General features: G+C 42.8%; 1 protein-coding gene across 1 annotated transcript in view; it reads left to right on the top strand.

The window, feature by feature from the left end:
* TRIP4 (thyroid hormone receptor interactor 4) overlaps positions 1-23,316 on the top strand; it is a 405,010-nt gene extending 381,694 nt beyond the window's left edge. Inside the window, exon 13 of the mRNA XM_069222301.1 lies at positions 20,790-23,316. Within this exon, the coding sequence (XP_069078402.1) occupies positions 20,790-20,842 (53 nt within the window). The 3' untranslated portion in view covers positions 20,843-23,316. The remainder of the gene's footprint in view (positions 1-20,789) is intronic.
* The last annotated feature ends 2,271 nt before the right edge of the window (positions 23,317-25,587 follow it).

Below are 25,587 nucleotides of genomic sequence, written 5' to 3'. Positions count from 1 at the left end.
TGGTATTGTTTGCGTTCGATATCGGGTTAGTTACAACAGGTCGACACCGAATTAAGAAGAGCTCCGGTGGCCCTGCAGGTTTTTTTTTCGATCCCCGTCGGATATACAGATCAACATCTGGTCTGTAACTTGTGTTTGTCACCAGAACACAAGGAGGATACTTGTGAGGCCTGTCGAGCGTTTCGGTCCAGGAAGACACTCCGGGACCGAAGAGCAAGAAGACTGCAAATGGCATCGGCGCCGACAGGACAAGGGCGTTTCGAGGAGGAGGAAGAAACATTCTCCACCCAAGATTCGGACTCTGAGGAGATCGATCCCGAGGAAACGCCGAAAACCGTGAGTAAGACGTCGAAACAAAGAACTCACAAGAAAACCGCTAAAGCCCAGGGGACGCCACCGCCAACAGGCCATGGCTTAACCCGAAAAATAGGTGACCGTTCATCGGCACCGAAAAAGGGCGAGCTGGTGTCGAAGTCATCCGACTCCGGTCGAGATACTGGCACACAGCAATCTCGGGTCCGAGATAGTGGCCCAGAAAAAATTCGGCACAAGACAGCGGCACCGAAACGGGTCGGCACCGAGAGAGCACGACGCCGAAAGTAAAGGTTTCGTCGGAGCCGAAAAAAGCAGCTGAAAAGGTTTCGGTACCGAAACGTCCGGCCATGGAACCGAAAACAAGTTCCTACACTGAGGAACAAGGACTGTCCACACAAATGAAGACACATAGATTTGGACAGGAATTAGAGACAATAGAGCCAGATCACACACAAAGACGGTTTTTTATTCAAAAAGATACAGGGAGGATCAGCACTCTTCCTCCAGTCAAAATGAAACGCAAGCTTGCCTTCCAAGACAAGGACAAGCATCCACACGCAAAGGTGGCTAAACAAGTAACACCGCCACCATCCCCACATCACTCTCCGCAACCATCACCGGTAGCCACTCCACCAATGATGCAATCCCCAACTCATACAGGAATGAGTCAAGATGACCTTGACGCATGGGACCTTTATGACGCACCAGTGTCAGATAATAGTCCTGAATGCTATCCAGCTAGACCATCGCCACCAGAGGATAGTACAGGCTACGCACAGGTGGTGTCAAGAGCAGCGGCATTTCATAATGTCAACCTTCATTCAGAGCCCATTGAAGACTACTTTCTTTTTAATACACTGTCGTCCACACACAGCCAATATCAGAGTCTTCCTATGCTACCCGGAATGCTAAAACACTCCAAACAAGTGTTTGAGGAGCCTGTTAAAGGGAGAGCCATTACTCCAAGAGTAGATAAAAAATATAAACCGCCACCAACAGACCCAGTGTACATTACACAACAGCTAACACCAGACTCTGTTGTAGTGGGAGCAGCGCGCAAAAGAGCCAACTCTCATACTTCAGGAGATGCACCACCTCCAGATAAAGAAAGTCGAAAATTCGATGCTGCAGGCAAGAGGGTGGCGGCACAGGCAGCAAATCAGTGGCGTATTGCAAATTCGCAAGCTTTGTTAGCCAGATATGATAGGGCCCATTGGGATGAGATGCAACACTTTATTGAACATTTACCCAAGGAGTTCCAAAAAAGAGCGCAGCAAGTAGTAGAAGAAGGACAGAGTATCTCCAATAATCAGATACAGTCAGCAATGGATGCTGCAGAAACAGCTGCTAGAACTGTCAACACAGCAGTAACAATAAGGAGACATGCATGGCTGCGTACATCAGGATTTAAACCAGAGATACAGCAAGCTGTGCTGAATATGCCATTCAACGGACAGCAGTTGTTTGGGCCGGAGGTGGACACTGCGATCGAAAAACTTAAGAAAGACACTGACACGGCCAAAGCCCTGGGCGCACTCTACTCCCCACAGAGCAGAGGCACATTTCGAAAGACACAATTCCGAGGGGGGTTTCGAGGGCAAACCACAGAAGCCACAACCTCACAAACAAAGCCCACTTACCAGAGCCAGTATCAGTGGGGAGGTTTTCGGGGACAATATAGAGGGGGACAATTTCAAAGGAATAGAGGAAAGTTCCAAAGTCCCAAAACTCCTCCAAACAAGCAGTGACTTCAAGGTCACAAATCCCCAACACATAACACCCGTGGGGGGGAGACTAACCAAGTTTTACAAACATTGGGAGGAAATAACAACAGACACTTGGGTCTTAGCAATTATCCAGCATGGTTATTGCATAGAATTTCTCAAATTCCTTCCAAACGTCCCACTGAAAACACACAATATGTCAAAACAACATATAGATCTTCTAGGACTAGAAGTTCAGGCATTGCTACAGAAAGAAGCAATAGAATTAGTACCAAAACAACAAATAAACAGGAGTTTACTCCCTGTACTTTCTCATACCCAAAAAAGACAAGATTCTGAGACCTATACTAGATCTCAGAACATTAAATACCTACATCAAATCAGATCACTTTCAAATGGTTACATTACAAGACGTAATCCCACTGCTCAAACAACAAGACTACATGACAACACTAGACCTAAAGGATGCATATTTCCATAAACCAATACATCCTTCACACAGAAAGTACCTAAGGTTTGTATTCCAAGGGATACATTACCAATTCAAAGTGTTGCCATTCGGAATAACAACTGCACCAAGAGTTTTTACAAAATGCCTGGCAGTAGTAGCTGCACATATAAGAAGGCAGCAAATACATGTGTTCCCGTACCTAGACGATTGGTTAATCAAAACCAACACGCTAAGACGGTGTTCACAACACACAAGATATGTCATACAAATCCTCCACAAACTAGGTTTCTCAATCAACTACACAAAGTCACACCTTCTGCCGTGTCAAACACAGCAATACTTAGGAGCGACAATCAACACAGCAAAAGGGATTGCCACTCCAAGTCCACAAAGAGTTCACACATTTCACAATGTGATACAGACCATGTATCCAAAACAAAAGATACAAGTCAAACTAGTGATGAAACTACTAGGCATGATATCTTCATGCATAGCATTGTCCCAAACGCAAGGTTGCACATGCGGCCCTTACAACAGTGCCTAGCATGACAATGGTCACAAGCACAGGGTCAGCTTCTAGATCTGGTGTTGATAGACCGCCAAAAATACATCTCGCTTCAATGGTGGAACAGTATAAATTTAAACCAAGGGTGGCCTTTCCAAGACCCAGTGCCATAATACGTAATAACAACAGATGCTTCCATGATAGGGTGGGGAGCACACCTCAATCAACACAGCATCCAAGGACAATGGGACATACAGCAAAGACAGTTTCACATAAATCACTTAGAACTGTTAGCGGTATTTCTAGCGCTCAAAGCATTTCAACCCATAATAAGCCACAAACACATTCTTGTCAAAACAGACAACATGACAACAATGTATTACCTAAACAAACAGGGAGGGACACACTCGACACAGTTGTGTCTCCTAACACCGAAAATATGGCATTGGGCGATTCACAACCACATTCGCCTAATAGCACAATTTATTCCAGGAATTCAGAACCAGTTAGCAGACAATCTCTCTCGGGATCACCAACAGATCCACGAATGGGAGATTCACCCCCAAATACTAAACACTTACTTCCAAATTTGGGGAACACCACAAATAGATCTATTTGCAACAAAGGAAAACTCAAAATGCCAAAACTTTGCATCCAGGTACCCACAAGATCACTCTCAGGGCAATGCGTTATGGATGAGCTGGTCAGGGATATTTGCTTATGCTTTTCCCCCTCTTCCACTCCTTCCATATCTAGTAAACAAATTGAGTCAAAACAAACTCAAACTCATACTAATAGCACCAACATGGGCAAGACAACCTTGGTACACAACACTACTAGACCTCTCAGTAGTACCTCATGTCAAACTACCAAACAGACCAGATCTGTTAACACAACACAAACAACAGATCAGACATCCAAATCCAGCATCGCTGAATCTAGCAATTTGGCTCCTGAAATCCTAGAATTCGGACACTTAGACCTCACACAAGAATGTATGGAGGTCATAAGACAAGCTAGGAAACCTACCACTAGACACTGCTATGCAAATAAGTGGAAAAGATTTGTTTATTACTGCCATAATAATCAAATTCAACCCTTACACGCATCTGCCAAAGATATAGTAGGATACTTACTACAATTGCAGAAGTCAAAGCTAGCTTTCTCTTCAATAAAGATACATCTTACCGCAATTTCAGCTTACATGCAAATTACGTACTCAACTTCATTATTTAGGATACCAGTCATAAAAGCATTTATGGAAGGCCTAAAGAGAATTCTACCACCAAGAACACCACCAGTTCCTTTATGGAACCTCAACATTGTCTTAACACGACTCATGGGTCCAGCTTTTGAGCCCATGCACTCTTGTGAAATGCAATACTTAACATGGAAAGTTGCATTTTTGATTGCCATCACATCTCTAAGAAGAGTGAGTGAAATTCAAGCATTTACCATACAAGAACCATTTATTCAAATACACAGTAGTTCTACGGACAAATCAATTTTTTTTACCAAAAGTGATCTCACCGTTCCAGTTGAATCAGACGGTAAATTTACCAGTGTTCTTCCCACAGCCAGATTCTGTAGCTGAAAGTGCACTGCATACATTAGACATCAAAAGAACACTAATGTACTACATTAACAGAACAAAACTAATTCGAAAAACAAATCAACTATTTATTGCATTCCAAAAACCTCATACAGGGAATCCAATTTCTAAACAAGGCATTGCTAGATGGATAGTTAAGTGTATTCAAACCTGCTATCTTAAAGCAAAGAGAGAGCTGCCTATTACACCAAAGGCACACTCAACCAGAAAGAAAGGTGCTACCATGGCCTTTCTAGGAAATATTCAAATGAACGAAATATGTAAGGCAGCAACATGGTCTACGCCTCATACATTTACCAAACACTACTGTGTAGATGTGTTAACTGCACAACAGGCCACAGTAGGTCAAGCTGTACTACGAACATTATTTCAAACAACTTCAACTCCTACAGGCTCAACCACCGCTTTTGGGGAGATAACTGCTTACTAGTCTATGCACAGCATGTGTATCTGCAGCTACACATGCCATCGAACGGAAAATGTCACTTACCCAGTGTACATCTGTTCGTGGCATTAGTCGCTGCAGATTCACATGCGCCCACCCGCCTCCCCGGGAGCCTGTAGCCGTTTAGAAGTTGATCTTGAACATTTGTAAATTTGTAAATATATTACTTTAAACTTCATTATGTTCATACGTATTCACTCCATTGCATGGGCACTATTACTAGCATACACAACTCCTACCTCACCCTCTGCGGGGAAAACAATCTAAGATGGAGTCGACGCCCATGCGCAATGGAGTCGAAATGGGAGGAGTCCCTCGGTCTCGTGACTCGAAAAGACTTCTTCGAAGAAAAACAACTTGTAACACTCCGAGCCCAACACCAGATGGCGGGATGTGCACAGCATGTGAATCTGCAGTGACTAATGCCACGAACAGATGTACACTGGGTAAGTGACATTTTCCATATATATATAGGTGTGTGTGTGTGTGTTTGTGTGTGTGTGTGTATATATATATATATATATATATATATATATATATATATAATGCACTTAAAAAACCAACGGTTACAGGAACGTTACGGTTAAGTTCTGAATTTAGTAGTTCAAAAACATAGGAATTCACCAGTTACAGTTACCTCAAGTAACTATAACTCATGCCCTAAGGTAACTGTAACTCGCACCCCTGCCATGCACAATGTTTTTGTCAAAAACGTTACTGCAAATATTACACTGATATTATCAATGATGTTATGAAGGATGCCATGAGTGCCATATATTGTGGAGTAATTAGCAGTGCATGGCGAACGTCCGAGTCATAGTTAACTTAGGGCATGAATTATAGTTACTTGGGATAACTATGACTATAACTGGTGAATTCCTATGTTTTTGTACGAGTACATTCAGAACCTAACTATAACGTCCCTGTAACCTTTCGATTTTAAGTGAATTTCTATGTTTTTAAAGCATTCTGTTTACTATCACACCTCCTTAACCTTTGTTTTTTTTGTAGTGAATTTCCATGTTTTTTTTAACATAAAGTAATTTTCATTACTATATGTTAATCCAACCACCGCCATGCTCGGCCAAAGGCCCTCCGCAATGGCAGTTGGCCGCAGGGCCTGGCCTGCGGGTAACCCACTATAACCACCCAACCTTGCCCCGTGCATGGCCGGTCACAGGGCCTGCGGCCAATCCCCCTAACCATCCAACCCTGAGAGAGAAATTGAGAGTAATTCAGAGAGAAACATGAATGATATACGTAGAATTAGATATTTTAGGACAAATTAAAAAGAAAAGTATACTTGTCATTTAAAACAAGTGAGATCACCTTTCAGTCTGAACTTTAAACTTTTCAAGTTTAAAAAAAGAAGGGAAAATACCACAGACACACCTGAAGTAGAACCCTCTACTTTCAGTGTGGGGGTCTGTGACTTTAACCATTACACCACAGGTGACTCCTTATTCTGCTGTTACCAGACATACTTATGACATTCAACCCACGCTTGTGATAGGAAAGAAATGTGAATGTTCAATTACTACGAAGGTTTAACAGTCAAAACACTATTCAGCAAACAAACAGACTGCCAAGCAATAATAGGATATGAACCTTCAGCCTACTGAGTGACAGCACAGGACCTTGACCATTAGCCCAGAAGTGACCCTTTCCGCTCTGCATCCAAACGTAAGTATAACAATCGTACCAAACATCTTGCCAGTCTTACTCTTTGACGTCATCCCATTGAGAGACCATTGCATTGACAATCTGTCTCTCTCTCACTCTTCCATCCTGTTATGGGATGGAAGAGCGAGAGAGTGACAGGACTGCAGGGGAGAGCCTAAAGGCCCCCGTGGTCCTAGCCAGATCCCCGTGTCCTGCGTGAGCAATGTTTTCATCTGTTTTCCCCACACACACATTTGCATGAAGCAAAGACAAATGAAAACTCCACTTTCTGCAAGTGGAGCTGTTTGACAGCCATCACTCGCGGAAGGTGGACTTTGTTTGCTTTTGCTTGGTAGGAGCTGTCTTCGAGGTGAAAATGTGTGGCATTAGATATAGAAAGTCTATACTTAACCTTGCAATAATTTGTTGTAGGAAGTTGGCTCTGTATATACTATCTCAAGGTGAGAGATAGTGTGCACAGAGTCCAAGGGTTCCCCTTAGAGGTTGATAGTGGCAAAATTAAATAATACTAATGCTCTTTTTGTGGTAGTGTGGTCAAGCAGTAGGCTTATCAGAGGGTAGTGTTAAGCATTTGTTGTACACGCACAGGCAATAAATGAGGAACACACACTCAAAGACTTAACTCCAGACCAATAGGTTTTTATATAGATAAATATATTTTCTTAATTTATTTTTAGAACCACAAGATTCAAGGGCACAGGGGGGGGCTTCTTGGGCCATCCACTGACTGGGCTAGGATGAGGGCCGCCTGCTGGTCACTCCTGCCCTGGTAGGTGGTTCCTCTCGGTCCTGGGGGCTGCGTGTGCAGTGCTTGGTCCAGGCATCGGGTTCTTTTGTTACCTGGCAGTCGCGGTCAGGGGGAGCCTCTGGATCCTCTCTGCAGGCGTCGCCGTGGGGGTGCAGGGAGGTCAACTCAGAGTGTCCACATTATTGGAGACGCCTGGGAATCCTCTCTGTGGTGTTGGTTGTCCTGAACTCGAGTTAAGGGCGTCTGGTGCAGAGTGTGAAGACTCACGCGTCTAGCGGGATGTGAAAGTCTCTTTAAAGTTGCTTCTTTGTTGCAATTTTGTTGCTGTTTCTGGACAGAGCCACTGTCCTCAGGAGGTTCTTGGTCCTTTAGGTGCAGGTCAGTCCTCTGAGTCCTCCGAGGTTGCTGGTCCCGCTGGATGCATCACTTTGCAGGTTCTTTGAGTCTGGAGGCAGGCCGGTAGGGCTGGGGCCAAGTCAGTTGTCATCTCTTTCGTCTCTGTGGGGCCTTCAGGTCAGCAGTCCTTCTTGTTGTAGGTTGCAGGAATCTGATTTCCTGGGTTCAGGGTCGCACCTAAATACTGAATTTAGGGGTGTGTTTAGGTCTGGGGGTCAGTAGCTAATGGCTACTGCCCTGGAGGGTGGCTACACCCTCTTTGTGCCTCCTCCCAGAGGGGAGGGGTGCACATCCCTTTTCCTATTGGGGGAATCCTCCAAAACCAAGATGGGAGATTTCTTAAGGCAGGGGTCATCTCAGCTTAGGACACCTTAGGGGCTGTCCTTACTGGTGGGTGACTCCTTCTTTTTCTCATTATGTCCTCCGGACTTGCCGCCAAAAGTGGGGGCTGTGTCCAGAGGGGCTGGCATTTCTACTAGCTGGGAGGCCTTGGGGAGCTGTAACAACAGGCATGAACCTTTGAGGCTCACCGCCAGGTGTTACATTTCCTGCAGGGGGAGGTGAGAAGCATCTCCACCCAGTGCAGGCTTTTTTCCTGGCCACAGAGTGACAAAGGCTCTCACCCCATGTGGCCAGAAACTCGTCTGGTTGTGGCAGGCTGGCAGGAACTGGTCAGCCTAACACTAGGAATTGGACTGGTATACAGGGGGCATCTCTAAGATGCTCTCTGTGTGCATTTTTCAATAAATTTCACACTGGTATCAGTGTGCATTTATTGTGCTGAGAAGTTTGAAACCAAACTTCCAAGATTTCAGTGTAGCCATTATGGAACTTTGGAGTTCGTAATTGACAGACTCCCAGACCATATACTCTTTATGGCTACCCTACACTTACAATGTCTGAGGTTTGGCTTGGACACTGTAGGGGCATAGTGCTCATGCAACTATGCCATCACCTGTGGTATAGTGCACCCTGCCTTAGGGCTGTAAGGCCTGCTAGAGGGGTGACTTACCTATGCCACAGGCAGTGTGAGGTTGGCATGGCACTCTGAGGTGAGTGCCATGTTGACTTAGTCTTTTTCTCCCCACCAGCACACACACGCTGTGAGGCAAGTGTGCATGTGCTGAGTGAGGGGTCCCCAGGGTGGCATAATATATGCTACAGCCCTTAGAGACCTTCCCTGGCCACAGGGCCCTTGGTACCAGGGGTACCAGTTACAAGGGACTTATCTGTGTGCCAGGGCTGTACCAATTGTGGGAACAAAGGTACAGTTTAGGGAAAGAACACTGGTGCTGCGGCCTGGTTAGCAAGGTCCCAGCACACTTTCATTCATACCTGGCATCAACAAAAGGCAAAATGTTAGGGGGGGTAACCATGCCAAGGGAGCCATTTCCCTACATTTGTCCGTCATTATATTGTCCAGGATATTAAGTGCCATCAAGATTCCTACCTCGATATTCTTGTGCAACACTTGGATTCTGTACACTTATAGCTTCATTAAACTGCCAGCTAGTCATGCCTGGATGGTTACAGTAGTCTAGTATTAAAATCAGATTTGAGGCCATAACAATAGTTGCTTGTATCTTTGCAGCAAGATAGGGTAGAGCTCATCTTACAGACCCAGCACACGATAACAAACTCCAAACTGCATTGATTTGGAAGCATGTATAAAAGCTTGCTATCCAAGATGATTCCTAAAGGTTTTGCCTTTGTGGCTGGGGAAGGAGCTGTACCCATGCTTAAAGGCCAGAAAGATTCATTCCCTCGTTTATTTCTTCTAATGTTTAGTATTCTTGTCCTGTTAGCATTTAAGTTTTAGTTTTAAGACATGAAACATTATGGGCCATGTATTTCTATTTTAAACTGCTCACTGGCAGTTATCATGACAGGACAAAGTGGATTTGCTGGTTAAAACAAATATTAAGCTTTATTTCATCAGCATATAAAATTCCTCACATCCAAAAGACTGAGTAAGCCTCTACAAAGGAGAAACATATAGTTTTAAAGCAGGATTAAAAAGCAGAGGGGACAGCAGTGATATCTGAGAAACCCTTAGTAAGGACACTAAGGGCCTTATTTATAAAAAATATTTTTAGCGGTTCCTAATTTGCCACAAACAGATTTGCAAATGAGGAATCACTAAATATGATTTTTGCACCTTTCGTGTAAGCAAATAACAATTCATAAGCATTAGTTATTTTTAAATATCAAATCATAATTTGCAAATCAGTATGATTTACAAATTTCAGCTGTTGCACTGGCAGCAAGTGATGACCTCACCCATTTTAGGAAGTACATTTACTTTCAGGTGCACTAGAGAAAGAGTACTTCCCTCATAGCTCCGGACTATTTTAAAGCGCCATGTCCAGCTAGGAGCCACAACAGAAGGTGAGCAGGAAGAGGAAATGCAAATTCAGCTAACTACATATTGGAAATAAATGTGAAGCAGTGAGTCTCTGAACATGGCAAGCTTCTGGAATATTATCTGTGTCTGTTCCTGCAGCAACCAAAAACAAATTTGGAGCAGGATGCAGCTAAGGATTAATCCTGTGGAAGCCACAAAGAAGTAAGTGGGAAAAAACAGAAAGTGCTGGTACGACCTGAGTTCCAGCACTAAGAAGAAGGTATCAACAAGAGAGGAGGCTGTGGCTGCAGGAGGGGACCAAGAATATAGCCTTTACCACCCCACCCGCATGGAAGAATTAATTTGAGAGCACTTTCCCTCTAATAGTGACACACCAGCTCTTGTATCTTATGTTACAGGTCAGTCTATTACAGTGCACTTATATAAATATGTCTAGATTTAAAATATCCATGGAACATTTTATAAATGAAAAGGATGACCAGATGCGGTCAAAGTAGTGTTTTATAAAAATGCAATGAAAGTTGTCAAATTAATCCATTTCAGGGTTTCTGTATTATTATTATTATTACACTATATTAGTACTACATTATTTGTATTTTATTTTTACCTTACTGGCCTACAATAAGTATGTTACTATTGATACGTATATGTTTGAATTATAATTCATGATTAAAGGCAAAAAAGATCATATTGACTAAATATAGCGAAATCAAAAACATGCCTGTCACTAATAATTAAAAAGATTTTCAATGTTTTTGACCTACAATTCTCATCCTATTCATACTAGACAACCAGAACAGAGGGTGTTGGTCATTCCTCCAGTCACACAGAAGCAGAAACAGCTGATACAGCGATTACCATTCCTACAAAGAGTCTAAAGTTCACCCAACTGGGAAAACAATACCCCTGAGTTAGGAGACCAATCTATAACTAAAATTCCTTTGCAGTAACATAACATCAACCAGCACCATCCCTTACAATTTGAGGAAGAGACTAGAAGTGCTTTAAGGCCTTACATATGGTCCAGAGTGAAAGATGTGCTAGAACGTTCCCTTATTGTAACACAGTTCTATCATTGGAACAGTCATTTTGAAAATTCAAAAGAAGCAGCACAGGACTACCTCTGATTGAGTAGACAAGTAGCAAAATTAGATAGAACCAGTTAAGATGATAATGCAGCCATTAGATCAGGCTTTGAAGACTTATCAATGACTATAAAGGATATGGCCACACAAATGGCTAAAAACCCTCATGCAGAGAGACACATGAACAATCACCTCCACATATGTGAGTGTTCTGTGTGCGACAAAAGCTAACATGCAGGTGGAGTAAGTGCATCATAGTGGCGATGTAGCAAAGAGCCTGTCCCAAATACCAAACATCTTAGAGGATATGCACACTGTTAATGCAGGACTTGGGGCAGCAAGATTGGTTGGAGAAACTGAGAGGGGCTCTAGTGTGAACAGTTGTCTGTTGGTGAACTAGTTACATCAAAGTGCATTAGAAGCCAGAGTGAAGGAGCACAATGAAGGGGCACAGCGTTCCGCTAAAAGACCAACTACTAGTGAACAAAGGTGCAAATAGTTAAAACATGCACTAATATGGTTTTCATGAAAGTAAAGCAAAAACAGTTGATTTTTGTGGGGTAAACTAAAATCTTTATCAAATTGCAGATTAATATGTTCTAATTTAACATGTTCTTCAAAAGAATCTGTGAATCAACAGAAAACACATTTGTTTACTAATCTGTACACTTTGTTGGATTTTTATTTACAAATATGTATGTGTGATGTGTACCTTAAAAGTAGTTGCTTGAGACATCATTCCTGAGTGCATGTCCCTCTGCAGCTCTTGCAGCAACATATCCTGCAAGTGGTAATTGAGGGAGAATATTTACATCCTTATCAAATTTGACACTTGCAGGGTCAGTTGGGAGTCTCTTACGGATTACTATATTATGCAACATAGTACAGGTAGCTATGATTTTGCAACACATTGCTGGATCATATTCTAGGACACCCACACTTTTGTGCAAACATCAGAATCTGCCTTTACGTAAACCATTTGTCTGCTCAATAATGCTTCTTATGTGCTTATGAAAAGCATTGTACCTTGTCGCGTAGGCTCTCATTATTCTAATGAGACTACTGGATTTGAGCGGCAGGATCACTTGCACTGTGGGGGACTGAATCTAACCCACTACAGGTGACACCTGTCGGCCTAATCTGGGTTTTGCTCCGGCTACCTAGCAGTGCCTCATCTCCACCCAAGAGCAGGGATGATGGGGCAGCTGAGCGCATGACACAATTGACTCCTCAGGGAAATCGTGGTCACTCAGATCGCATCCGTTTCTCTCATTTACATTAGTCTCACATATACACAAGGATAATCAGAGGCAGTGTATGTTCCAATAAGGTTTTAATGAAGCAACTGCATCTTAGATAATGAAGCATGTACTGCAGTAACCAGGATGATAAAGCATGACAGGATTAAAGTTGTGACAAGGAGAGTAAAGCATAAAAATAACGCTACCATGTTGTCACTAGAATCATTAAAATCATTCCTACCTAGGCTATGTTGGAGCACAGCATGTGAAGCTCTAGTTCTGCCCTTCAGGTTCCCCTAGGGAGACATCATCCCTCATACCTGAGAAAGAGGCCTGTAGTCTACATAAGTAGCTGTAGCGAGGCGTTCAGCAATCAGCATACATTTGTGGTCATCTGGCTGAAATCTCCCTCTAACGTGTATGGGACAGAGAAGTGGTTTTATAATAAAACAGCTGATGTTCTGAGAAAACGTCCCTACGTAAGAATGTGTATGTTTCTATGAACATGACAGACAAAGCGTTACCACGTTTACCGGCAACCTATGTTACTGCAGCCTTGAGAAATGCACAGAGTGAAAGAAATGTCTTGTTTAAGAACACAGTGCTGGCCTAGGCAAAGAATAGCTAGATAGAGAAAATAAAACAAGACCGCAAATGTGGCTATTGTTGAAATAATAAACGAAGCTGAATAAAATATATCTAGGTTAAAGTGAACAGCGGCAGGCCTAGTTTGCTAAAATAACATATATGGAGCTAGAACTAAAATGGCTACACAACAACCTCAGGGATAAATGTGTGAACTTATGATCCTGGATCGTAATGCATATAAACTCTCACCTGAAATTTAACAAGCTTGTTGTAGGTTTTAAAAAATTCTCTAATGTGGTCACTTAAGGTTATATTAAACACAATTACCAAACAACCATCCGTCTCCAAGCACTTCTCTTGCTAGTTGCCAGTAAAGTTCACAGAGTGTAAAGAATTAAGAATCATGAGGGCTTCAAGGGTATTGAGCAACCTGGTCTGTGATCAGATATGTAGCATTACACACTACCTGGATATTTAATGAGTGGTATACTCCTTGTGGTACACCTCTTCTGTTTTAGACGGACGAGAATTTAGAAAATATGTACCATCTGCACATCCAATCACTTGGTGGAAATGAGCAACTGCACAGAATTGGATTTCTGTAGCTTCCACCTCAACTGGTGTTCTTGGGAATTCATCTTGGATGAGCCTGAATTAATCGAGGGTAAGAAGTATGGCACCTTTGCTGTCTCTTCTTGGACAGCTGTCAAACGACCAGTCATTTAAGTTATTCTGCTTTTCAAGAATATTTTAATGAATATTGTGGATGCTGGGGCTCCTTTTTACTTTAACTAAAATCATTGTAAGTGGTAATGTGTGTTCTTGATTTGTTAGACTTTTAAAATTCAAATTTGTTTTCTCGGGGACAGATGTGTTTTTAAAACTGCTTATTTCGCACATGATCTGGTTCAGATTTAGTTTTTGAGGCTAACATGATTAGTACTCCGTGGAGCGAACCGCTATTTTTCCTTCACTGCACCACCGCAGAGATGCTGTTTGTTTGCTTAGCACTCTAGCAGTTGGGCTGACAGTGTGACCCTCCTCCCTTCTCCCATTATTTAAAGCTGCCCATGCCGCAGACGTAAACGCAAACAAGTCTGTCTGTGCCCATCCACGTCCAGATAGTGTCTAGCGCTAGCCATGCTGCCGAAATGCTTTCAGGCCTACCTCAGGTGAGGTCATACCCTAGGGAGGTGCAATTCACTTTAGAACACAACTTTTTTTTGCAGTCTCAGCTTTTTAACTTTGAACAACTGAGGGATAAACGCTGTGCTTGCGATAACTGTGGGTTTGTCTTAAATTGTCCCTTGAGGAACCCATCAGTAGGATCAGATACTTATTGTAATCAGAGCAAGACACTAAGGTTAGCTGCAGTTCCCTCTCACAATACATGTCTGGTTTATAGAGCTTGTCCTATTAATTGCAGATCGCTTTCCAGGTGTTCAATTTAATCTCAGATAATCTGCAATTTTATATTCCTGACTGAAACATAGCTAAAAGAAACATCAGCTCGGGACCTAGCGTTAGCTACTCCCCCCAGGATATTGCATCCTATATGTCAACTGTCAAGGGAGGGAAAATGGGAGGAGTAGCGGCTATATTCAGGGATATTTTTGAGGGAACCTCTACTCCATTTGGTGCAAATAGAGGGTATTGAGGGTCTTATTTTAGTTTTAAATTAGCTCCCTCTTTCTCAGGAATTTTGATATATATATATATATATATATATATATATATATATATATATATATATATATATATATATATTTCCCGCCTTATGTGTGGGGAACAGGACCCGTTGTGGGAGGTTCCTACCTGCCAAGGTAACACTAAGGTGCTCTGCCTGCAAGCACTCTGTATTATCCAAATACACACTGAAATTGACATATTGCAAGGAAAGTTGGGCAATAGTATCAAACAATTGGGGAAACAGTACTTTGAGCAGTCAGGGGATAGATATATATATATATAATTGGCATATTGCAAGGAAAGTTGGGCAATAGTATCAAACAATTGGGGAAACAGTACTTTGAGCAGTCAGGGGATATATATATATATATCCCCTGACTGCTCAAAGTACTGTTTCCCCAATTGTTTGATACTATTGCCCAACTTTCCTTGCAATATGTCAATTTCAGTGTGTATTTGGATAATACAGAGTGCTTGCAGGCAGAGCACCTTAGTGTTACCTTGGCAGGTAGGAACCTCCCACAACGGGTCCTGTTCCCCACACATAAGGCAGGACAAATGCTCGATGAGATTTTTGAACATTGCTGACCTGCAGGTTTCTCCAGCAGAGTGTCTCATCTGGTGGAATAATTTTCTAGTTCCCTTTTCTTTTAATGGGTTGCCAAGTCGGAACAAGGTAGTCCCCCCCCCCATCCCTTTCCAGAGAATGGCATAAAATTATGAAGTCTTCCCTTTCTCAAAAGCTGCAATCCACAACCCAGTATTTAAGGGGGATTCCTGAAATGGATGTGGCCAATTTTAACAAATGAATCACCAATGCCCTAGTTTCGGTGCTGCCATTAAAACCTAAATTGCAAACAGGACCGAACCCTAAGCTTCTTGGTTCTCCTCTGTGTTAAAGGAAGAGAAGAACCGCTGTGAAAATCTGGAGTGAGCTTGGAGAAAATCTTATTGTCTGGAAGCTAATATCCTATATAAAGAAGCATTAAGAAATGTTCACAGATCTTCTCGTAAAGCTCAGGGAAGAGTACTTCTCTCAAATCCTGACAGCATCTAACACCTCATGTGAAGTATCAAAATTGTTCATTCTTTTCTCTCTCCTGGGGCTGTTAATAGCAATTTTAGTCCTTCCTGTGAATTTTGAAATGATTTATCTCTATTTTGTCATGAGAAACTTTGCTACCTTTTCTATGAGTACTGTAGTTGAGGCACCGGTAGATACTGTGACATCTCAGTTATGTACTTTCTTATTTTCCCATGATTTCGGAGGAGGTTTTCCTGAAAGCACTCGAGAAACGTAAATCGTGAACACCAGCAGATCCTTGCCCAACCATAAACTTAAAACTGATTGGATCTACTATTAACCCTGTGCTTAACAAAATTCTGAATAAGTCTCTAGAAGTAGGTCATTTTCTGAAGAATCCTACTGCGGATCTGGGTCTATAGAGTAACTTTAGGCCTGTCTCCCTTTTGCCGGAAGCCGCCAAAATACTTGAGAAACTGGTAAACGGTCAGCTCTCCTCTTATCTGGAATCTAATGGTCTGCTTCATGATTTGTAATCCGGCTTTCAACAAGGGGTTAGCACTGGAACTGCCTTTCTGCAGGTAATGGAATACATCAAAGAATATCTTGACTGCGGATGTTCTACGATGGTGATCCTATTGGACCTATCTGCAGCCTTCAATACATGTCTGTCATGCCACCATTTTAGATACATTCAGATTGGCAGACATTGAAGTCAATGCCTTTTTTCTTGGCTGAAGTCTTTTATTTATTTATTTATTTATTTATTTATTGCAGGATAGATCGCAGCAGGCCTACCTTCAGCCGTTTTTGTCCTCCTCCAAGCCCCTGCTATATGGAGTCCTTCAGGGCTCAGGATTGAGTCCTACTGTTTTCAACCTCTATCTAGCTCCTTTGGCCCAGCTGATTGAATCTTGGGGTGTACATTTGGTGTCTTATGCTGACAACACTCAGTTTCAATTGTCCTTCCAAGAAAACCTGGATTCTGTCCTGACTAAACTCAGCGAATGCATTAGGGGAGTTGCAGGTTGGATGGACAGCAATTTCCTCAAATTAAACTCAGACAAAACCGAAGTCCTTTTTCCTTGGTACATGTTGTCCTCCCTTCCCTAGCCTTTGGTGGTTGGAGTAACATAATCCTCCACCAGCCATACCTAAGGGACAGAAGAAGGGTGATGGCATGAAAGTTAGCCATAACATCAGTGTCTCAATTGGGCTTCTTCAGCACAGTAAACGAAACCAGATTACCATTATTCCTGAAGATTCCCATATTGGAAACAGTCAGAAACAGATGCTGCCTGATATGCAAGGTTCCATATGCAAGCCTGACTTTATACGCAAAACAGATTCCACTGCCTTTTTCTCCAGAATATTAAAGGACCACCAACAGGCCTGCGGAACATCTGTCCTACGCTTCAAAACAATGTGCTGCATCCGTACCAGGCACCATCTAGCTCTGCCTGCGCATATGTATTGGTCTTTAGGGCTCCTGCCTATTGCCTTACTCAGAGACTGCAAAATATTTCCACTGCACATGTCTGCTGATCATTAGCACCTCGTTCTCTTAAGATATTTCTATCCCACAGAGCTCTATAAGTGTCTGTTGATCATTACTTTTATTACACTCAATCTTCTAGCACTACAGCACAGCTGTATCAATGTGTAGGAAAGTGTAGTATTATGCAGTGGTGCTGGTTAGGCTTCACTATGTTATACTCTCACAATACTTCCAAGATGGTTCTTTGAATTCACATTAATAAACCCGTAGCCCAATCCTGGTAGTGTGACACCAAAACAAAGTAAATCAGATATGTATAGCCAGAGTTATGGATTTTAGAGTGAAAATAAAATCAGTACATTTACAAGCTGTCAAACTTTACCATTGTGGTCAGAGGGAAAAATCACTGGTGACACTCGGTCACTTATGGGGTGAGTTCCGAGGAACCCACTGGTAGCTAAGCTTGTGCTGGTCCCAGAACCAAGCTGTGACAGTCAAACCAATTTTACCTGGCTTGTGGGGCCCATGCGCTGAGTTGTCCTAGCTGACCTTGGTGCTGAACCCGTGAGCTGCAGGTGTTGAAAATTGGTACTTGTGACACTCTGTCACTCAAGAGTCAAGTTCGTGGGAGCCCTCTGGGGTTTAAGCTAGTGTAGGCCCCAGGAGCAGGATTCACCAGGCAGAACAACTCCACCCAGCTTGGGCGTCTCGGTGCATGCTTGGCTATCGTTGGTGCTGAACGGGAGCTACGGTTGCTGGTTTTACCAGTGAAACATTGCAGGTGAGGAAGCAGACGCAAAAACTCACAATAACTTGACAGCAGAGCCACAGATGACGTTGGATGAAAGTGTTGCGGTGTGCCCTCAAGTTGCAGCGTCGAGGAAAGGTGGTAATGACCGGACTGACCACCAAAAAGCCTTGGCAGTGGTTAGGTGGAGCAGAAGCTTAATCAAAAAAGGTATCCAGTTGAAACTTGGAGGAGAGCTGGACTACTCTTCCCACAATGCACTGACCACCTGTCTTTGGGCGATCCCTCGCAAGGCTCGATGGCCTTCGCTTCTTTGGATTTTTACTTGTGGTGGGCAGGGAACTAGTGCCACTAGTCCAAGGGAGGCTGGTCTTGCCTGTGGCTCACAAAGAGTTCCCGCTTGCTGGAGAAAGCATTCTTTGGTCCAGGATAAGTTGCTGTCGAGTAGTTTCAGGAAGTTTGTCACAGGTTCAAGGTGTCACATCTTTTATTAGTGCAGGTTCCTGTTATCGTCGATGCAAGTCTTCTCTTGACCATTCTATGCAAGCTGTTGCAGATCTGAGGTGTTAGGGTTGTGGGCACAAGAAGCCAACAGGCTACTAACCCTAGCAGCTAATCTGCCCCTGAGGTGTCAACATCCAATGGGTTGTGGCCAGGGTGGCTCCTCCGCAAAGGCGGAGGAACGCATCGCCCCTCTTGCCAAGAGCCAGGAGATTAAAAATAAAACGATAGTTGACTGTTGTTTTATTTTTCATTTGCTGGCTCAGCCAGCAGTGCAGGGAGGGGCGGGGCTGGGTCACGGGAGCTGGGAGGGAGAAGGAGGAGAGAGTGCACCTAAGTGTGCATGTGTGTTTAGCTGGCCGTCTCAGGCCGGCCAAACACACATATGCGCACTTAGGTTTCTCCAGCCTAGCTGGACTGGAGAACTTGCACAGACCCCAGGGCTGTGTCTGAGCGGCAGTCCAAGCTGCTCAGACCAATCCTGGCTCTGCTTCCATGCTATGTTTAGCATTAAAGCAGCACCAGGATTGCTGGGGAGCCTGTGCTGGTGTCCCAGCAAATGCTCAGACACCAGCTTTCAGGAGCGAGGTGGCAGGAGTCGGTGGGAATGGCGGGAAATGTACGTTTTATTTATTTATTTTTTAAATTGTTTTCCCCATCATCGTCCCCACCCCTGTTGACATCTGCCGCGGCAGCCACTGGTTGTGCTACCTTTTCTATCCAGAACCCTCTATTTTGCCACTTCTCAAGATGGCAGAAGTCTTCTTTGGCTGTACAGATCAGTCTGCCCACCCTAGAGGCATGGCTAGCCTTTTGGGGGGTGTACACCTCCTGACTAACTAATTTTCTCACCTGTCCGGGTACAAATGTGCTTGGGGGCATGGGGACGGCTTTGTACTCCACTGGGGGACAGCCCGCTTGCCTCTGATAGGCAAGCGGGCTGTCCCCCAGTGGAGTACAAAGCCGTCCCCATGCCCCCAAGCACATTTGTACCCGGACAGGTGAGAAAATTAGTTAGTCAGGAGGTGTACACCCCCCAAAAGGCTAGCCCAGTGAAGCTCACCGCCTTGATGTGCCACTTCATCAGCCTTCCTGGGATGGAGGGAGGTGTGACCTCCTTCCCATCCAGGCCATTGTCCTGACTCTTGGGAGTCTTCACACTACTGCCCAGAGGGGTCAGAATCCTGTCTTGGTGGCAGCAGCTGCGAGCTGGCAGCCAGAGTACAGGGTCCCCACCACATTGCCCTCATTAGCAGGCTCCAGTGCACTTTCAGAGCCTTAAGCCAGCAGCTAGTAGTAGTTTAGATGGGGGCAAAAAGCGGAGGGAACCTTCAAAAAGCCTGTTTACCTACAAAATGTATACCACTTCCAGCAGCCATACTCTTCATGCACTGCTCTTCACTCCTGGCATACAGAACCCCAGCCCTTCCAGTGACAGAACCCCACTCCCTGCTCTCATAATGCTGAACTAGGTTTTGTGACCTGGCTCTCATGCTTTTGTGAACAAGTTCAGTTCAGATATTCATTTGGACACTTGGGGCTAGCGTTTCTAATGTGGCTGTGATGAAATTGATAAGAAAAAATATGTACTATCATAGTGTTGAGAATTCGATCAGATTTCTTCCTATGTTTGAACAGGATACTTCATTAATCTTTCCTTTGGCATAGGATTCTGCAATCTGCAAGCCTCTTTTCTGTTTCTTGATTTATTTGCTTGAATTTACTCCCTTTTGTCCATTCCTTTTGACTCGGCACCTTTTCAGATTCTCCAGCCCAATCATTATTCTGTGCACACATTATTCGCTTCCGTCCCACATTTTAGCTTGTGCTGGTTCGTTCTATTCCTAGCTGCCCTTTCTATCTCATGCTTTCCTTCATTTCTGACTTCCTTCCTTGATTTCTGGTCTACTTAGTTCTGACTCATCTCTGACTTGATGCTTTCATGGCACCCCTTTCTTGCACACTGCTTTTATCACATTATATATTTTTTGTTTACTCAAAGTCCACCTTGATGTGTGTGGGGATATGTCCGCAGTTGAGACGATGGTGGTGGTGGGGTGGCGATTGAGAGTAACTGGCCCATGCTAGAGGGCTGTGCGCCTAACATATCAAATATAAAACGCATTATTTAATGATATGCTGCACTTTGTTTCTTGTTTTCTTGTTGACAGGGAAACTTGACTCCAAGATTCATCAGGGGGCGAGAAAAGGGCTAAAGACCTAGAAGATGGTGTCTCCAAAACGTAAGAACTGGTCCAACGAGAAGTGAGACATCACCTTCTACTGCACCTGTTGGGAGTTCTGTTCCCGTTGATGTACTACAGACCATCCTGTTACAGATCGAGAGTCTAGTTTATCCCAAGAGCGCCAGATGATCGATGATATGCTGACTTCCGTTTGACCGACAGGCCTGGAAACTTCCCAGTGCCATCTCGGACCAAACCCTTCCAGCAGTTGTGTCGACATTTAAAATCTAACAAGCTCTTCACAGTTACAGACCGACTTGGCCTGCAGTATGCGGCATAGCCTTCTCGTTGCTTCCTTTCTCGCTGTCCCTAGTTTTGCCTTCCTGACAAGCAGACTTGGCCTGCTTTACTTGTTAAAGCGTTTCGAGCAGCAGTTAAATCTTGTAGTAGATAGCTGCACTTTCCCTGCTACACCCATGCCCGGCAGTGTACTTCCCCCGCACCTCCTCTCCAGCCGGTGTTTGCTTTTTTCTAGCTGAGACTGACATGTTCCCAAAGCTCATAATTTAAAGGAAATCAAGCCAAATATACTATACAATTTGAAATCTAAAGACTGTTTCCCTTTTTCGCAATGCGCTTGAATGCAGAGCTCTGTCATCATAGATTTCGGAGAAGACAATACTGCCTTGATTCAAGGTTCATCCTTTCATTCTCTCTGGAACATGTTTCCTCTGTGTGCTCATCTCTATGGAAGAGCAGCATTCTATTACTTGTTCTTGATCCAGTGACAAATAAATGAACTTAATGTGCTCTGGTATGCAGGGAAAGTGGATCACTATATTTATATACGTGTATAAAGATATAGAAATGTATATCTATATATAGATAGGCATAATGATATAATTTGCTAGGTTTTTTTGATGTATAAATACAGAGATCAAACACTAGAATAAACCATACATTCACTAACAGGTTACATTTAAAGTATATTTCAGGAAGCATTACTAGAGCACGACCACAAAAGTAAGACCCATTCCATTTCCAATAACTGAACTCTAATCATGATCCTCACCATGTTGGAAAGTTGAGCACAAGGCCAAAGTGTCGAAACCACGACCTCCAGATGTTTTCAAACTGATACCATAAACAGGTCTTTTATTGCCTGGGGAAATCCTGCTTACCCCATATTTCTAGTTGTGGCATGTTCGCCTCTGCCTTGACATCAGTTGCCAATACCTCTGTGAAATAGATGATTAATCTTACTCACTCCAAGGAGTCTTTGTCAGAATGGCGATGTCACTGTATGGCTTGATATTGTTTAAAAGGCGTTACTGACTTTTTGTTAGAATACATATTCCTATGTCATTTCCTGTTCCTGTGATTCATTGCTATTCCTTTCCATAAGCACCCTGCTATTATATATGCATATGCACCCTATTTTTTGTTTTTAATAATTTTTGATTGGCTGAGAAGAAACCCATAGCGCATATTTCTATTCAGTATACCCACACAGAAATCAACAATGTGTTTTTAGCTAATTATAGATAAACATATAAATATGTTTAATATGTTAACTGTGTCAGGAAGATATTGCCGTGTCTTACGAAATTTCCTATCAAATGAATTGTTTTTGCATTTTACATAGTGTTTTCCCTGTATGCATCTTAACATACCATTCGGAAAACTAGGTGTTTGCTCTGATTTCCAGAGCTGCATGATTACTGATTTAGTAATGAGCATTGCAATATAAGGGTATTTCCTTTTAGTTCAGTGAAGCTCTTTTATGTGTACTACGGAACCAAGCAAAGTCATTAGGGAATCTGATATGATCTGAAAATTGATTTGGCTGCTTAAAAACTTTAAACAATGCTTCCCAGAAACTGTCCAATTTTGGACAGCGGGACATCATATGCCTCCATCCTCCTACACTGTCATTATGGCATCACACTCAGTGGTTGGAAATTCTAGGAATAAAAATTAAGAGTTTCTGGGTTATAGTAAATCATCCATTTTGGAAAAATATCCATACGCCTAAGGTTACTGCTGCAGATGGTCTCAGAATTACAATTTGACATCTCTCTCTCCACATTTTCCTCATAACCTTTACCCTGACATATTTTCCTAATTTTAAAGCGATCTTCAGTACAGCTACTTATAACCCCACTTTCATTTTCTTACACCAACAATCTATCCCTGATAATTCATCCAAGAAAACATTTTTGTCAACTGCTCTGAATACCTGTTATACTTTCTGCAATAAGGGCTTAGGTGATATTTACTTTCTTGGTACGACAGCCAAAACTACATTATGTTTTTGGGGCATGACATCTTCATTTGATACTATGTGACCTAACTCCTCCCTGATATAAAAAAATCTGTTATGTAGTGTTGTCCCAAATTATCCCATTGTCTGATTGATTCTGAATCAAAATTGAGGCCTAGGCCTAGTACTTTACAATCCACAAAGTTTCTCTAGCACGAATGACAGGAATATTAAAATTGTTAAAAATTATTCTCTTCTCTTCAGCATATTTTATGTGGTCTTATAACTAGGCCCAGGTCAAATGTACATCACACTGGTGTAATTTCTGAAATTTAGCATTACCCTTGCTATGCGAAATTCCCACAATTACACCATTACACTTGCTATGCAGAATTCCCCAAATTACACCACGTCACTTAATTACGCACCATTTGTCATAACATTTTAATGCAATTATGCAGGAATAACGTGAACAGCTAGAACACAAAACTGTAAAACTTTGCACTTGTATAGTGCACTACTCACCCGTTAGGGTCTCAAGGCGCTGTACGCATACCGCTGTGGAACCCCTCCTGGCTTTTCCCTGTGAGGCGCCCACTCACAGAAAGCCCCAGGGTGAAGCCAGGTAACCAAGCGCTGTGAGGGCCGTTGTGGAGATTATGCAAGCTATTGCCCAGAGTTACAGAGTGGGACCCATTAATTAGATTAGACACTGAGGCGAGATTTATCTGGTCCAAGGGAATTGAGCCCAAGACCCGCAAAGGTGGGAATTGAACCCTGGTCCCAGGCCAGATCTCTGCATCAGGGTCTGCCCCACTAACCATTGTGCCACACTTCTCCACCTTCACCTCCACACTTATAGAACACAAGCGCCTGTTGTTCATGTCTTTGTTTTTCATGGTATTTTATTCACATAATTATGGATAATTTTGCATAATTTTCAGAAATTGACTTAATTAAGCAGAAAAGGTAAATTGATTTCGGGCACATGAGATATTCTTCCATCCATGGCAATGTCATTGGAGTTGGACTGGCTATCTAAATAGGGCCTTGATATTATATTTGGGAATTAAGTTGAATAATAAATCTTAACATCATTCTGGCATAGCTAAACTTCTTTCTTCTTTATCAGATGCACGTTTTGCAAAGTTCATACGTGGTCTTTTTATCATTCCATATGAAACATTTCCCTGTAGGTCTAAAAAATGTGGATTGCTGCATACAATGCACATTTAAAATTAGAAGTCTAAATAGTGGTAAAGTTGTCATCTTGATCAGTGTAAACCTACCTACCATGGGAATGGGACGGGATTGCCATCTCATAAATGAACTCTATGCAAAGGAGAATCATAGCATTCTGAAATGTTTACATTAAAATAGCTTATGAGTTTCTTTCAAATATCTTGCCCTTATGATTAATGCAAGACCCTGCATTGGTAAGTTAAACAGTAAAGTTTGAGAATATTTGTTTGTAACCCACATCAGCTGTACATTTCTGAATTTAGTTGAGTGCTAGTTCCGTATTTGTTTTCTCTGCTTTCAAAAATAATATCATGTTCTCAGCTCAATTTTAGTTTAGAGGAAATTGGGGGTTTTATTGCAGTTCCTTCTCAAATGTAGGTGATGAGAGACTCTATAAAGAGTTTAAATAATATAGGGGATATTGGACAACCCTGCCTCTCGTAGTTTCGATTTACCCTGCCTTCTCAAAATTGATCAGAATTGAGGCTGATGCATTGGTATAGAATTTGGTCAGTACTCGTATGAGCTGGGGAGAAATCTGGAACTTTTCTTGTAAAAGAAACAGATATTTCCAGGTCACAAATTCAAAGGGTTTTTCAACATTTATGGTTCAAATTTATTTATTTTTGTTTAAAAGAAAAACAGTTAACACACTCACCCACATCCACCGACCAGTGAGGTGGGAGAGAGGGGTGTAGGTCAGGGTATAAGTGGAGGTAAGGATGGATCAGGGGGAGATGTGGAGGGAATGGTGGATAGGTGGCGGGGGAGGGTCTTTTCCTTCTCAATGATAGCTACAGTTGAGGTGTAGTCCAAAGTATTGCATTAACAGGTTGTTGAGTCTGTTAAAGCGAAGGCCTTCCATTTAAGTATCTGCTACGTCTTCGACAGAGGTGAGCCGTAGATAGACTGGGTACTTAAGTTCTCTAAATTAATCTGCGAGGAAGCACACACAGAACCCCCACATTCTGTCAAATTGCAGGAATTTATGCTCCAGGGATGCTGTGAGTTTTTCCATCCCCACCAGGTCCCACAATTTGTGCAGCTAGTCGACATGGTCCGCTGTGTTGTCTGTGCACCATTTGGCCTTAATCACTTGTTTAGCTGCACATAGGGCCAAGGACATTGCTCTGCCTTTGTGAGTGCATAGTGAATAATTCAGTGTGTTGAAAATTTCCAATAGGATATAGCTGGGAAAGCTTGGAAGTTCTTTGTTAAAAAAAAAAAAAACTCTTCAATATCTTTTAATACACCATCCCAGTATCTTTTCAATTTGGG

Source organism: Pleurodeles waltl, chromosome 3_1 (assembly GCF_031143425.1).
Source record: "Pleurodeles waltl isolate 20211129_DDA chromosome 3_1, aPleWal1.hap1.20221129, whole genome shotgun sequence".
NCBI lineage: Eukaryota > Metazoa > Chordata > Amphibia > Caudata > Salamandridae > Pleurodeles > Pleurodeles waltl.
This window is presented reverse-complemented; position numbering and strand designations above follow the sequence as displayed.